The sequence below is a fragment of the Gopherus evgoodei genome, chromosome 1 (genome assembly GCF_007399415.2).
Source record: "Gopherus evgoodei ecotype Sinaloan lineage chromosome 1, rGopEvg1_v1.p, whole genome shotgun sequence".
In the NCBI taxonomy this organism is placed as follows: domain Eukaryota; kingdom Metazoa; phylum Chordata; order Testudines; family Testudinidae; genus Gopherus; species Gopherus evgoodei.
The window spans coordinates 126,478,763-126,494,588 of NC_044322.1; the positions used below are offsets into that span (position 1 = coordinate 126,478,763).

General features: G+C 40.5%; 1 protein-coding gene across 1 annotated transcript in view; it reads right to left on the bottom strand.

The window, feature by feature from the left end:
- Window positions 1-14,744, bottom strand: part of LOC115656007 (arylsulfatase D-like) — a 28,438-nt gene extending 13,694 nt beyond the window's left edge. Inside the window, exons 1-5 of the mRNA XM_030572185.1 lie at window positions 14,492-14,744; window positions 11,418-11,478; window positions 7,747-7,896; window positions 6,388-6,509; window positions 4,264-4,386 (exon numbers count right to left, since the gene is read on the bottom strand). Of these exons, the coding sequence (XP_030428045.1) occupies window positions 4,264-4,386; window positions 6,388-6,509; window positions 7,747-7,896; window positions 11,418-11,440 (418 nt within the window). The 5' untranslated portion in view covers window positions 11,441-11,478; window positions 14,492-14,744. The remainder of the gene's footprint in view (window positions 1-4,263; window positions 4,387-6,387; window positions 6,510-7,746; window positions 7,897-11,417; window positions 11,479-14,491) is intronic.
- Between the last annotated feature and the right edge of the window lie 1,082 nt (window positions 14,745-15,826).

Consider the following 15,826-nt stretch of genomic DNA (forward strand, 5'->3'; position numbering starts at 1 on the left):
AAACAATATCTTGAATTCCACTTTGGAATCCATGCACAACCAACCCCAACTATGGAGCACAAGAGTCATGGACTTAGAGCAAGAATTTTGCTAAACAAGTGGCCCCGTGAATTACTAGTGGCACACTAACTTCAGATTGCAATTGGATTTAAAAGTTTAGCCGCATGCAAAGAGCACTCTAGTATTCTAATAGTGAGCTGACACGAGCAAGGATCACAACCAAAAGGTCTATATCTGAGAAAAAAGGATGCAGACTCCTTACTAGATGCAGATATAAAATGATTAATAGGTGGGTAAACACTCTGATCAGGAAGTCTGAATTGCCCTCAGCCAAATACTCAAGTAGGGTGACCAGATGTCCTGATTTTAGGGTATTTTTCTTATATAGGATCCTATTACCCCCTCTCCCCCATCCCGATTTTTCACACTTACTGTCTTGTAACCCTATAGTCAAGGTATTTCCCAATACACCATGATCATTTCCACTTTGTGATGAAAATATAGGCATACTGTCTGTAAATACAGTCCCACAGATATAATGGGACTGAATTTCAAAACTGTTGAATGCTCAAATCTTTAGCTGAAGTTAATAGTAGTGTGGGTTCACAGATTCTCTTGAAAAAAAAAAACAGGCCCATAGAGAGTAAAACATATAAATAAGAGAAATAAGTTTTTGGCAGACATGCAGTAAGCAACATTGTGAAAGACAATTCAGACGCTTTTAACAAAAATATTGTCCTCAAATCACATTGCTGATCATTTAATAGCTGCTTTTGCTCTGCAGTTAAACCCATTTCAATTTTAAAGAGAGACAAAATATGCAGCCTTTAGACAATTAGAAAATACAAAGTTGTGGTACACATCTTAAAAGAAATTGTGAGTTAATTTAGTGCCCAGCTAAATGTAATGTGGGCAGGAACTGTGCAAGATGCCTTACTTAATGGTCATGCACTTCAATCCTGCTATTTATTGCCAATGCTGCTTATGACCCCTGGACTCTGTTCAACAAAGACTGCAGTCTTGCTCAATTATATGATGCTTTTGATGTCTATGTTGGAACTCAAACTTGGGCACCCACAGGCAAAAAGTGAACACACTCTGCCATCTAAATCCTCGGAATGAAATGCCATGGGCTCCCTAAGGGATAATGTCTATGATGAAGTACAAGAAACTGTATATGGTTTATGTCAGTGATTCAATACTGAAGCCAAGTGGAAGCACTAGGCAGCGTCAAATGTGATGTTTATGAAAATTCTGAAACAACTACAGCATTTTCCCTCATGTATCACAAGGAAAATGAAGATTCCCTGTGTTACACCTGTTTACACTGGGAGGAGGGAGAAAAATTGTTCTTATTAACCTGTTTTCTAATTCCTTAAGGACTACAATTTCAATATCTTCTGCTAATTTTTGTATTAGATTTTGAATGTACACAAATCAACTTGTGCATGCACATTAGATAGCAGATGTTTAATTTATGTGTGTAAATGCTATTTTGTATATGTAGGCCAGAGTTTTTGGCTGCCCAGACTTAGGCATCCATATTAGGTTGGGTTGAGTCCTCTGGAAATTCAGTCTTGAAAATTCTCTGTTTATGCTTTTTCAGACATGGCCCGTGTGGTGCTGGAGGTTAGATGAACCATTTGGGGAAATACTATTTCAGGTCATGACTAAAAAGTGAATAGTTGTTTTAGCAAGTTGCCTTATGAAAACTGAGTGGCACAATTAGACAGGTACAAATGAAACTGACATCTTTATTAATCCCGTAAAAGGATGTTTTATCTGGGCTGTATTGAACACTTGTTCAAGTACAATGTAGTATACTGTAACTTTTGAATAATCTTAACTCATGGTACCACTATATGTGAAGGGCCAAATCCTCAGATGGTGTAAATTGGCTTAGATCCGTTGCTTTCAATTGGAGCTGTGTCAATTTATATCAGCTATGCTTCTGGCCCAAAGTGTCTAAAATCTAAAGGCACAGGCTCAAAATGTAACTCATTTGTACATGTTAATGTAATATTATTGGAAATCACTAGATAGCACTATTACTGGTACAGTAATCTTGCAAGGTCTATTTAAATGAATGCATGGACAGTTAGATCTTGGACAAGTGCTTGTGGTTGGGTGTGATACAGTTCTATATTAAAGGTGAGCATATCATCAGTATCATTTATTCTTTCCAGCTGAATGTCTTTCTAACTGGAACAGTTTATTTGGTGCAGAACTAGTGACTACAGGATGTATCTGGTGCCAGGTCATGCCAAGGTCTCAGGCCTCACTGAACACTGACAAATGCACAGCTGGAAAAGAGTCTCCCTCACTTGTGTGTTAATGTTGTTAAAATAGATATTAGAGTTACAAGAATGTGTTTAGACTTTATGGAATGCTTGTAGAATGCTACATGCATTAATTCTACCTGTAGTATCTGTATCCCATGTTCTAAGGCAGAGATTGGCAACCTTTGGCACGTGGCCAGGGGTGAGCTGGAGCCGGTTCCCACCGGTTCGCAGAAACCAGCTGTTAAATTTAGAAGCCCTTTTAGAACTGGTTGTTGCAGGACAACTGGTTCTAAAAAGGGCTTTATTTAACAAAGGCTCGGGCAGCTGTCCACCCTGCCCCTGGCTCCAGCTCACATCCCCCTCCTCCCCTGAATGCTCCGCCCCCCTTATCCTCCCCGTCCCCTGCTTCCCGCAAATCAGATGTTCACAGGAAGCCTGAAAGAAGCAGGAGGCAGGTAAGCTGAGGCGGGCGGGGAGCATGAGGAGGGCTCCAGGGAGGCGCAGTGAGGCCCTGCCCAGTCTGGCTGAGCGGCTCCCTCCAGCCCGGCTCCAGCCCCTGCTGAGCGGTTCTCTCCGGCCTGGCCCCCACAGCCCCGGCCTGGCCCCAGCAGAGCACCCCAGCGCGGTCCCGGCCCCAGCCATGTGCCCCTGGCTCGGGCCCCGCGGCACCAGCCTGGCCCAGCTAGGACTCCACAGTGCCAATGCCGGCCCCAGCCGAGCGGCTCCGGTCCAGGCTTCGGCCGGGATCCCTACCCAGCCCTGGCCCCAGCCGAGCGGCTCCAGCTGGAACCCGGCCCCGGCCAAGCAGCTCTGGCCCGGCCCTGGCCCCAGGCCTGGCCCCAGCCAAGCGTCCCAGTCAAGCTTCCCAGCCCCGGCCTGGTCTCGGCCGAGCGCTCCGGCCCCCCCAGCCTTGGCCCGAGCCCTGGCCCTGTCCTGGCCCCATGGGCTGCATGCCAAAAGGTTGCATGCCAAAAGGTTGCCAATCCGTGTTCTAAGGGAATGTTTAAATGTTTGCTAAAACTGTAAATCCCGCCACAGTCAGGGAAGAAGTATTACCAAGTGTGAAATGCCAGTTTACCACAAAAGATGTTATCTCCTCCCCAGCAAAAGAAAGTCAGACAGGTCATTGTAGACAAAAGGCTTTGTTGATTGCTTCCCCACCCCCTATGAAGAGGGTATGTGCACAAGCCTTCCTCCCATCACATCTTGAACCCTGGGGGAAGGGAGTAAAAATGCCTGTTAAGGAGTAACTGTTATCTTTATGCTGCCTGGATTCTGAGAGGCAAAGATTCCTAAACATAAGCAAGAGATCCCCAAGCTGCTTGGCTTCGGTTTGCCCTAAAGACATAAAACCTTGCTTATTATAGAAGCGTCTTTTATCTTTTGAAACTTGATTAACTCATTTGTGGGTGTAAGTTTACCAGCTTTAACTGCATAAATAACTCGTATTTCTTTTTCTTAGTTAATAAACCTTTAGTTAGTTTATTACACAATTGGCTACACATGCTATCTTTGATTTGAGATTGGAGGTGCAGTTGACCTGGGGTAAGTGACTGGTTCTTCGGGACTGGGAATAACCTGAATACTGATGTGGTTTTTGGTGTAAAGGGCCATCTGTTACAAAGGCAGGCTTGCTTGGGTATCAAGATAGATTGGAATGCCCAAAGGGGGACTGTCTGTGACTCCATGTTAAGGGTGCTATAAGGCTTTAGGAGGTCACATTTGATACTTGGTTGGTGAAATCTAATTATAGAACATACAGTCAGTTTGATTTTGTGCCCTGTTCCTATCAGTTTGCCCTGAGGTTGGCACTCATGCTTGTGAGCCGCTCCAGACAGTTTGACACTGACACAAGGGAACTTATATGATATGATGTCATAAACATTAAAACTGAGAATTGATCAGTCTCCTCACAATGAAGTATTTCAGTGCTAAGTGGTCAGCTCATACTTTTTACTCAACCAATATTGATTCTACATACCTATTAGTCCGGTGATGTAGCCTTGCTGCTGTAGTATCTTGGCAAAAGTGGTTTCATTTGGAGGGAGCCCTCCTGAGGCCCCAGCCCACTGAATAACACGATAGTCATTAGTGGCATCCATACCTATAATACACAGTTTTTAAAAGTACTAAACACAGCAATGAGGGTGCTTTAGTCAAAAGCAAATTGTTTTTATAATAGCTCACTAGAGCTCTCTTGTCTGCACAGTCAACACTTGCTAGACTCAATAATCAACTTTTTGTATCTTTCCATTGTCTTTCTCCCCCCGCCTCCAATAACTGAATAATTAGCAGGCCACTAGAAAACATACTTACATTCTTGGGACCAGATCCTCAGCTGATGTAAATCAGCATAGCTTCACTGACTTTAATAGTGTGGTGCTTATTTACACCAGCTAAGAATCTAGCCTATGTTGTCTGGTTAAGCCCCAGTGAAGATAAATTAATCTCTGGGTGAAGAATGGAGAGATGTAAACTCTTGCTTCTTTATTACCAATTTCTCATTTGAACCTCACACAGATGTGTGTGATGTTTTCCTTCTACCTTTTAATCATTATTTGCAGCAGGACTTGGAAAACATAGGAAAATTTTTTTTTACAGATTTTTAGAAGCCAAAGTTGTAGATCTGAGTGAATGTTTGATGATGGGAAAAAGAGGAAAGCTGTAAACACAACAGGGCATGGAGATGGTCAAACATAAGTCAAATGTCAAGTTTTTGGAAGACTGAAATGGGCCACTAATATAACGGCTATTATATATTACAATATCATCCAGACTTTACGGGTTCTGCACTGTGATATAGGAACACAGACTAGACTGTAGATGTGTGTGCACAATTCCCATTGATCTCAATGGGAGGTTAAGGGTGAAAGTGGGGCAGCATATTAGGTTCAAACTCCCTGGGATACTCACTGAAATAATTTGCTGTAGTGCAATGACTAGGGAATTGCAATCTAGAAGCTTGCATAACTATTTGTTTTTCATCCCTACAACTTGCATCATCAGGACAGAAAAGAATGCTTCTGTCAAATTGATTACTGTTGTGTGGTTTGGGTGAATTATAACACAGTTACAGAATTATAGGTTACTGACATTTGTCTTGCATGTTTGTCATTCCTGTTTTTTGACCAGAGGGAATGAAACTAGTCTGAGTATATTGCCTACATGCACTTACTTGCCATTACATTACGATTGCAGGTATTTCTCTTTAGAGTTTAGGACAAAGGTAAACTGGGTTTAAGAAACCTTTAGCCATTTGAGCACTGTGCTATAAATTGTTGAGATTTAGCAACTTTATAGCAAAACATTACTATTGGCATCACTATTACAGAGCAGCATTATTCCATGATCTTTTGTGCCACAAAATATACTAGTCTGAGGGGAAGCTGCTGCCAGGAATGACTGTTTATTTTCTACCCCACTGCCTTTCATATGGGCCAGCAACATCTGTTAAATATCTATGAACCTTCAAAAGTGCATTGCCCATGTGGAGAAGCTTCTGGTGGCAATTCAATGGGGGACATCATAGCTGCTGCTCCCATCTGTTTGCACCTCCTAGCCTCCTTTCGTGATAGCTACATCAGTGCTCTTTTCTGTGCTGTGCAGAGGCAGGGATGAATGGATCCATGCTGCAATAATTATAACATAAAATAAGCAAATATCCCCAGCAGCTGGTGATGGGACACTAGACGAAGAGGGCTCCAAGTTACTATAGAAAATTCTGTCTCAGGTGTCTGGCTGTTGGGTTTTGCCAAAATGCTCAGAGTCCAACTGATATTTGAGGTTGGGAAGGAATTTTCCCCTGGATCAGATTGGCAGAGACCCTGGTGGGTTTTTGCCTTCCTCTGCAACATGGGGCACAGGTCACTTGCAGGTTTATACTGGAGTAAATGGTGGATTCTCTGTAACTTGAAGTCTTTAAATCATGATTTGAGGATTTCAGTAACTCAGCCAGAGGTCTAATACAGAAATGGGTGAGCAAGGTTCTGTGGTCTGCAATGTGCAGGAGGTCAGACTAGATGATCATAATGGTCCCTTTGGCCTAGATGTTTAAAAGCTAAGATATCTTGCTAAGATGGCACTGCACCATGAAACAGGTCCAAACCTGATCTGATGGGGTATCTACCAGTCAGGAAAGCAGCTCTGCTAGGGGTGCAAAGTGGAGCCGCAGCAATGTGCTGAGTAAGTTTCACTCCTTCCTTTGCCAGATGGTCAATATTAGGGGTCCTAAAAAGAAAACCAACACAACCAAATATCATTACAGAGGTCTGTCAGCTAACAGTGATTAGCAGTGTTGTGTACTATATTTCTTCCTTTTTTAAAAAAAAATTGGAAAACCTAATAAGCGTTTCCTGAGCTCTCTACTAAAGTTAGCCATTGGCTATTTCCTCTGCCATAATTAGGATAATGGATTTTTTATTTCTCTCTCTTAGTCTGGTCATTACAATTGTTTGGACTTTTTCAAGTGACTAATTCCCAAGCGTAGACCCCATCCCTACAAGCAGTTCCATGCAGGTGTATCTTCACGCTGGTGCACAGCCACATGGAGGCCACTAGGGCTCTGTGGCTGCAGGGGCCCATCGCTGTGCGCCAGCTCGCAGGAACACAGCCTTACTGAGGAAATGACAGAAACCTGCTGGTTAATGGAAATAGCAGGTGACAATGTAATACATGGTGGGAGGCTGAAGGTTGTGAATTTTTTTTTCCAAAAAAATAATTATGTTGCCCTACTCTTATGGTAGAAAGACACCTGGCACTATCATAGCATCATTCTTTATGCAGAACTCTTCACAAAAGGCAGATTGTCCTCGCTCATGCAAAATTCTCATTGAAGTCAATGTGAGTTTTGCCCAAGGGAGGACTTCAGGATTGGTTCTCTGCTGAAACAACCACATATAAAGCCGACAGAAATGGGATGGAAAAAAATCAGCACATTATTATTACCTTCCATTTTGTTAATATTAATTAACTCCTTAAACATTCTCAACTGGCTGCCTTTAGGAGCATAAGGAACATTTATTTCTCCTTTTCTTTATTTCATTTTCATGTTTAATTTTTTTTTAATCTGAGAGTCAGAAAAAAAATCACCCAAACTTATACAAATGCAATGAGGACTTGTTTTTAGAGGGACTGCTCACCAACCACCCCCAGTGACTTCTGTTGGCGGTGTGGGTGCTTAGCATTTCTAAAAATCAGGTCCAAAAGAACACAAAAGAATTGTTATTGATAAATAACTGACAATAAACATAGCCATTGCTAACAGACTATATCACTGTGAGGCTCTTATAGTGCTGCAAGAGAGATGGTCCAGTTAGTACCTCTAACCTACTGCTGGTGACACCAGCAGGGAATCCTGTCCTTCTGCCAGCAAGTGGCTCAGCAGAGGAGGAATTGGACAGGCTATGACATTTTTACAATAAAAAAGTAAATTAACAACTTTGATTACTATGCTTAAATCCTTTACCTTATAGTATCATTTCCATAGCAGCCTACATCTCCAATGCCAAGATCATCGGCCAGTATCAGTACAATGTTGGGCTTGTAACTGACTGAAGCATGTGATCCAGGTGGCCATAGGAACAAACATAAAACTAGCAGGATGGTCAGAGAGGTCCTGAAAAAGGTTAAAAAAGGCCTAATCAATATAATTTGGCTATTTTTATTTTTAAATTCACCCAGAAGGAAATGGCAGGTTAAATCAGATAATTCTAACCCTGGAAGGGACAAAGTGTGAAAAGTTTTATGAAGAACTGACAACACAAATTAAAAAAAAATACATTGTATTATTTATATTATTATATAGGAGCTTTTAGTGAAATTCAAACTGAAAAATGATCCCCTGCTACCTATTCCACTACAAAGCAACTCACTTATTCCCACCACTTTCTATTTACTGCTTGAATAGTGTGAACCAACAGAGATTTCCACTGTCTTCAACACCTAGGATTAGATAAAGACAGGCAGTCTGGTTCCATGTGTCAGCAAGAGAGCAATAATTTTGTTCGTTCATTTCTTTCATAGCCATGTAATGAATATCTCCAAGAAAGAAGACAGCAGGAACATACTATAGGAAGCAATAAAAGTTTAGCAGGGCTAGGCTGTGAGCAAGCCACATATCTATTATTAGGTGGGGGTTTCTGTGAGAATAAGCACAAATATTAACATAGCCAAAATGCCCCTTGGTTTCTAAATTGGTATTATGGCATCATCATGCAAGTTTTGCATTCTGGGCAAACAGTTCTATAAACCTTTAGCTAGAAGTAAATAAGTGAGGAGAAGAATACAGATCTGATTAAGTATAAATTTGTCCCTCTGTTATCTATTTGAATATATAGTGTGCCACTATGCTGAAAAAATTAAAGCATTTTGTATTTCAATCAGCTTTATGGATCTCAAACAGAGTTTATGGGTTCCTGAATCTGCTATAGTTTAATAAGCTTAAAGTTCTTAACATTTGGCCAGGAAAAAGACTTGTTAAGTGTTGATCCAACATTCCAAACTACAAAGAATTAAAGTTGTGGATGATACATTTTTAATGGAATAACCTAAAACACATGGGACAAGTTTTCAATATCACATTCATATTGTAAGGACAATTCAAGAGCTAACTAATCAAAATGTTGCCAACTATTATGGTTATCTTTCTATTTAGTCCAATTAAATTTTCCTGGAACATTTACCCACCTTTTCCTCATGAATATTTAAATTACTGAAGTACTATAATAATTTGTCTGATCTTACTTTGCACAATAACCATGACATTTTGCCTCACTCCTCTCTATTCCAGAGTTAACAATGTGTCTAGTATTACTGAATGATAATAAATGCTGCATTGAAAAGAATGACTGGGCAGTAAACCTACACCCCCAATATGCACATAAAAATGTATTACAAGATGACACAGTATCCTTCTTCTACATATCATGATAAATGACTTGACTAAATTATATAGATTTTACAGATTAACTGCTTGTAAGGATCCATGCTAGGTCAATTCAAAACTCCAGGAAAGCCCGCCTTAGCACAGAAATTACAAGGTCTATATTAGAGCTTACATCCAGATATAGAGATATGTGTGAGAATATTACTTTAGTTTGGAATGTTTGAATTTGGAGTTTCATTAAAGTCCCATAAGTCAAGTCGCAAAATTCAAATCTTTCAGAATAAGGATTTGAATATGGAGTTTCATTAAAATCCAGTGTCTGTTTTACACACGATCAGATACTACATACTGAAGACAAACATCAATTAAATAGGTTAGAAAGTGTCAGGATGTCTAGTGACCCTTAACTTTATCATGAAAGAACAGGCAATACTTCCTACATACTTCACTCCTACCTTCTGTTTATCTGAAATATACTGAGAAATACTGCATCAATCCCTGAAGCAATGCTGGAGTCTGGCTGTCTGCCTTCATTACACATACAGACTGAAGTTCAAAGCTCCTACAGCTTATGCAAAAAGTCGAAAATACACGTGGAATGAGGAAATAACTTGTGTGTACTGGCTGACTGGGATTTGGAAAGGTATTTCAAAGAATATGAAAGGGTTTTACTTCAAGAAACACATGTAGCTCTTCAAATAACAAAGATCTAAATAAGGAAGAAAACATTAAAAGATCAGCCAGCTACTACTACTTTCTGCAGCAACTACTTCTTGGCCATAGCTTAACACATGGATAAATTATAGGCCTCCACTTGGTAGTTAAAAAGTGACAAAGAGAGGAAAACTATTTGACCGTGGCATATTGAAACCCATAGCTCTGCTTGTCACATAACTCCAAAAAAGTTTTGCGCAGTATTATATTATAAATCATTTTACCTATCAAATTTGGCAGATGAATCCCAGTAAATCAAATCTTCTTTAGCAGTACCAACGAAGAGGCTTCTGCTAGGGTAATACTTTTACTCTGGAGAAGGTCTGTGAGATGACAAGATATCTAGTGGATGAAATTCTGTGCTAAGCCTTTAAGGGTATGTTTATGCTTTGAGCTGTAGGTGTGATTCCCAGCTAGAGGAGACAAACCTGTGCTAGCTCTGATGGAGACAGCACGCTAAAAAAATAGAATGTAGCTGCTTTGGTGAGAGTGGCTAGCTGCCCAAAGTGTATGCCCATCAGAGACGCCTAGGCAGGTATTGGGGTCACCTGGCCCCTTCCACTACTCGCATTGCCATGGCTACGTTCGATTTTAATGCACCAGCTACATCAGAGCTAGCGTGGGTATGTCTCCTCGAGCTGGGAATCTCAACACCAGCTTGAAGTGTAGACATACCTTTAGAGGCACAGCACAAAGCTCAGCCCAGGTAGAGGCAGGGGCCCTGTAGGACTCTCTAAGTTATAGCAGCTTCCCAGGGCTGCCCGCTGGACTACTACATTGTCCAAAATGTCCAGTGTTGTGCGCTGTGGCCCACTTCTTCCATTATGCAAGGGGATCCTCTAAGGGCAGACTCAGAGCTGTACTTGATAGTGCTTCTGTGGGAGCAAGCTCCAACACGCAGAATCGGGGCATTAGTTTCCCCAACTGTAAAATGGAAATAATGATACTTATGTCCTTTGTAAAGTGCTTTGAGAGCCACTGATAAAAATCCCTATATAAGAGCTAGGTATTATTATTTAGGGCTCCTCTATGCCAATCTAGCCCTTTTACCCACCATAGAGGGGCTAGAGTGTCTTTACAATAAACAAATGGTTTTTCCTAGAATTCTCAAAATCATGCAGAGAACAAGTGCAACCAATGTATTGACCTTAAACAGGTGTAACACAGGGAAATCCAGTCCCATAATTTAAACTGCTTTTTTTTGATGGTTTCTAAACTTCCCAGAAAAATTGAACTTGAGACATTTACACATGACATTTACATGTAAGTGGAATCGGTTTCTTTTGGGGGGGTTGGTTTTTTTTGGGGAGGCAGCTTCTGCCATTGGTAATTTAAAAGATTAAGAAGAAACTGGATAAAAATACCACCACACCAACAAGTCACATTATTGTTATATTTTATTATATTTTTATATCCACACTACTGTTATATTTATGATGCTGATGCAGACTTTATTATGCCAGTATTCAACTCTAATGAGCTTTCACTCATAAACCGGAAGAAACAGTCATTTGTTCTAGTGAGTTTTTTGTTCTTACCAGTAGCTTGTCAGGTGCCACATGATTTCCACTATGACACAGAGGTTGGGATTTCAGGATTCTGTAAAACAAAACAAACCACATTAAAATAAAAAATAGACTCATGTAAATGATTGAAGAGTCTGATCCAAACCCCACTAAAATCAATGGGAGTGCTTATTCACGTCAGTGAGCTTTGGATCAGGCCCCAAATGAAAAAAGCAATGACAACAAAAAGGAATAGACCTCTAAGAACAGGTCATGATACTGGAAGTAATTAATGATAATATCAGTGTAACGCCCACAGTGTTCTAGTTGCCTTCTAAACAGAGAAGATGGCATGATCCATGCTCTGAGAAGCTGGTAAGAAAAGGTAAATAGACAAGTAGACCGAGAGGAAAGTGAAGGGAGAACCAAATTATATTATCCTAGTACGTGTACCTTATTCAGGGCCTTTTGAAGCCTTTGGAAAGACTTCCATTTGAACAAGGCCTTACGTAACATACACATTTCACTGAGGTCATGCAAGTCCACAGAAGTAACCAGATGCCACAAGAATGGCAACTGGAATCGTTAGCTCCCATGGCATTGCACCAGCCCCATCATATTAACTTGTGATGGAGATTAAAATGACAGTTGATTTCTCTGTCTCCCCTGCAATTTTCAGACAGAAGCCCATTCCCTCCCTTTCTTGATGCATTTATTCTCTTTAGCTTAGGGCAGTTTCCCCATTGATTGGGTAATAATTCTCTTTCGCTGTACTACAAGATTATATTAACAAGGTCTATCCTTTCTGAATTAAGGAATTGTAAGAGATCTTCTTAAAGCACACTAACAGCCTGCTAGCTCGTTTTACAATATATTTTCTTTTAATCTTCCTAAAGATATGCTTAATTGTTAGAATTTCTAGTCATCCACTATTACAGATTGTCAGCTGATATTGTCACAGTGATGCTGACAATTTGCTTCTCAGGCTCTTTATCTGAAGTTCTGAGATGTACATTTTCCTGATTGGTACTGGTTTTTTGCACCATTTCAGTTGTTTACACCTTTTCTCTCTGGGTGCACTCTCTGGAGGTTGTTTCTCCAGAGCTATGATCTGGGTATTTTACTTTCATACATTTCCTCTAAGCTCTCCTGTACAGTTGACATGGTTTATACACATTTAGAACAGGATACTGTAGTTACAAAGAATTAAAATAGCAGCCTAATGATCTTGATTCACAGGCATGCCGCAGATCCCATTGGCTGGGAACAGCGAACCACAGCCACTGAGAGCTGCAAATGTAAACAAACTGTCTGGCGGCCCACCAGCAGATTACCCTGATGGGCCGCCTGTGGGCTGCAGATTGCCCACCACTGCCTTAGAACAAGAAGTGCAGTTTTTACAATTAGGGTTTTAGAACAGATGTGGTACCAATACATGGCCTACACACACAAAAACCTCACAGTAACTTCCCCAAAGTTGACTGAAAATACTGAAAGCAATAATTTTGTTAACAAGTACCTAGCCGCATATACTGCCCCCAGTTAGTCTGCAGAGACCCAGATTTAGGTCTGGGCATTAGTATATAATGAGCCATATTAAGATAAGTGAAAATTTCTTGCTGCCTTCAGATCCCTCCTAGCCACACATTTATGACCTTACTTGCAGAGGTATTAAGCCAATGATACTCAGACCTTGGTACAACTGTTTAATAACATAGTAAAAGCATCCTGATTGGTTAATAATTAAATCACACAGTGTTTTAATATCATGTGCTGCAAAGAGCTGCGGGAGACACATTAAAGAGCCACTTGAGGCTTCCGGAGCCTTAGTCTGATTATCACTGTACTAAGCAACTTTAATATCCACCAAAGTTAAAGGAAGTTGAAAGTACTCAGCAGCTTGGAAAGTTAGGTGCAGTTATTGTGTGTTTAGCTGCTATTCAGGTCTGGACTGGCCCGTAAAGTCAGACCTTTGGATTTACCCTCCTCACATTTACTCAGAATATGGGACTGGGTGGACTTTTCTGTGGAGGTGCCTATGAAATAAAAGACAATATTGTGACCAAAGTGAATTAAATTAATTTATCTTCACATTCTCAAGTCTCTTCCCCTCTGCCCAGATTAAGGAGAGTAGAGTATGATCAGAGTGCCTTTTACACTGGTAATTCCTGGCTACCTAATTGGGGGCTTTGGGGCTGATGAATCCATATGCAAGTGTGGAGAACTCAGGGCTGCTCTAACTTCCAACTCCCATGAGCTCAAATCACTATCTCATAACTGCTTTTAAACAGACTAGTCACTTTTTATTATCCAAACTGTATTAAATTCAAATACAAAAAAAATAGTGAAGCTAATGAAAATGGAATTGGATCACACCCCACTTTTAACAATTTAAGGTGTTATAAATAAGAGGCCTTTTATATTTTATTAACTATACAAGATTTATACTGACAGAGAGAAGTTTTAGAGGCACTATTTTGTTCTCAAACTAGTCAGAAGCATCTAGCAAAAGAGCACAGCCCTAGGCAAAGCCTATAGGTATTTTTAGACACAATAATCCTTTTCATAGAATATCAGGGTTAGAAGGAACCCCCTGACAGATTTTTGCCTCAGATCCCTAAATTGGATCCTTAAGGATTGAACTCACAAGCCTGGATTTAGCAGGCCAATGCTCAACCCACTGAGCTATTCCTCCCCTCTTTTCTTAAGGATGACCTCAGTCTGTAGTACACAGTTCATCATTACTCATGGAATTCTCTTATTTGATCATTTGATTTGATTTTGTGCCACTGAATTTGTTAAAATGTTCTTAATTGTAGACTGAGTGCATACAAAGTAAAACATCTCATAATTCAAAATCAACTGGTATGCAAAACGTACCATATGCAAAATGCAATTGATTGCTCCCACTTTATACAGCACTGTCGTGGGCAAGGAATATTTGTGCATGGCAGTCATCACTGTAACAAGAAATGTTTTTCAAAAGCTTTATCAAATTATTTTATGCTGAGGGAAACAAACTTTTTGGAATGACCACTAATATTTTCCTGTACATTTCCAAACAAAATTTTGCTACAGTAGATCATAGAAAGTGAAAAGTACAGTACCTGGTGTTGTCACGCTGCACTCTGGTAGTTTAGAATAGAAGGCAGTCGATGCATTTGTCTGTGAGCTCAGCTTCAGAGTTGATTTTAAGTCATTTCATGTTTGTCAGTGAAACCACTTCTGCCACAGCATAGCATTTACCATCAGATTTAGCTGTTGCCTGGAGGGCAGTCATCATATTTCCTCTTCTGCTCACGCGCACTGCTCTGCAGCATGGAAGGCAGGGCACTTTCCTACTGAAGGAAAGCTTAGCTTAATCAGTATAACACCAGTGAATTCAAGCCAGAAAAACCTTATTACATATCTCTGCTGCTGAGAGGCTCAATATACTAAACTTCCCTAAAGTATACTTCCTGCTGACGTTTGCACAGTGGTAACATTCATAAACATGTGGGACTGATCAGTGAACAGTAGGCCTTTCATTAGAGACCTAGCTAAAATGATTTCTGTTGTTCACTGGATTCCAGAAGAAGATTAAGGGGTCTGTCTCCTTTTCAGCTCAAAAACAGTTCCACTGAAACTCTAAGCATTCATCACTGCAACTTAGGCCTAGAAAAAAGAAGAAATGTAATACTTTCTTTTACACTTCTAGTGAAGCAGCAATTCTGTAAAGTTTGCATGAAGTGAGGGAAACTAATCTCTTTTAAACACTTTGAGTGACTGCAACAATGAGTAGGAATTGAAATAGATTTTTTTAAAAAGAAAATAAGCTTCTAATATCAGAGAGAATTTACAGTATTTTTCTATAATGTCCCAATTTTGTCTTCAGAAAAGAGGATATAATACCCAGTAACCAGAATAAAGAATGGTCAGTGTATCTAAAGGCATAATAGGCATTACATGTTTTAATCCTGTTATTTTTTAAAGGCAGTTCTGACTCTGTATTGACCTGACCAATACATACAAAGGGTATGTCTTCATGGCAGAGTTAACGTGAGTTATCAACACTTGAGTTACTTCTCTTGAGTTAGCATAACTTGAGTGAACGTAGCCAAACTGCAAAATAACACTTGAGCTGCTGTCCATATTGTTGCTGTTTTCAGGGCTTGTCTATATATACACATTTAGTTTGTTACAGGTAGGGGTATGAATCTAGCCTGCCATGCACTACTAGACACCCATGGTTGGCCCATGCCAGCTGGCTCGGGCTTATGGGGCTCAGGCTGCAGGGATGTTTAATTGCAGTGTAGATGTTCTGGCTTGGGTGGCAGCCTGAGCTCTGGGATCCTCCCACCTTGCAGGGTCCTAGATCCTGGGCTCCAGCCCAAGCCCAAATGTCTACACTGCAATTATACAGCCTTGTAGCCCGAGCCCCCAAAAGCAAGTCAGCTGGCATG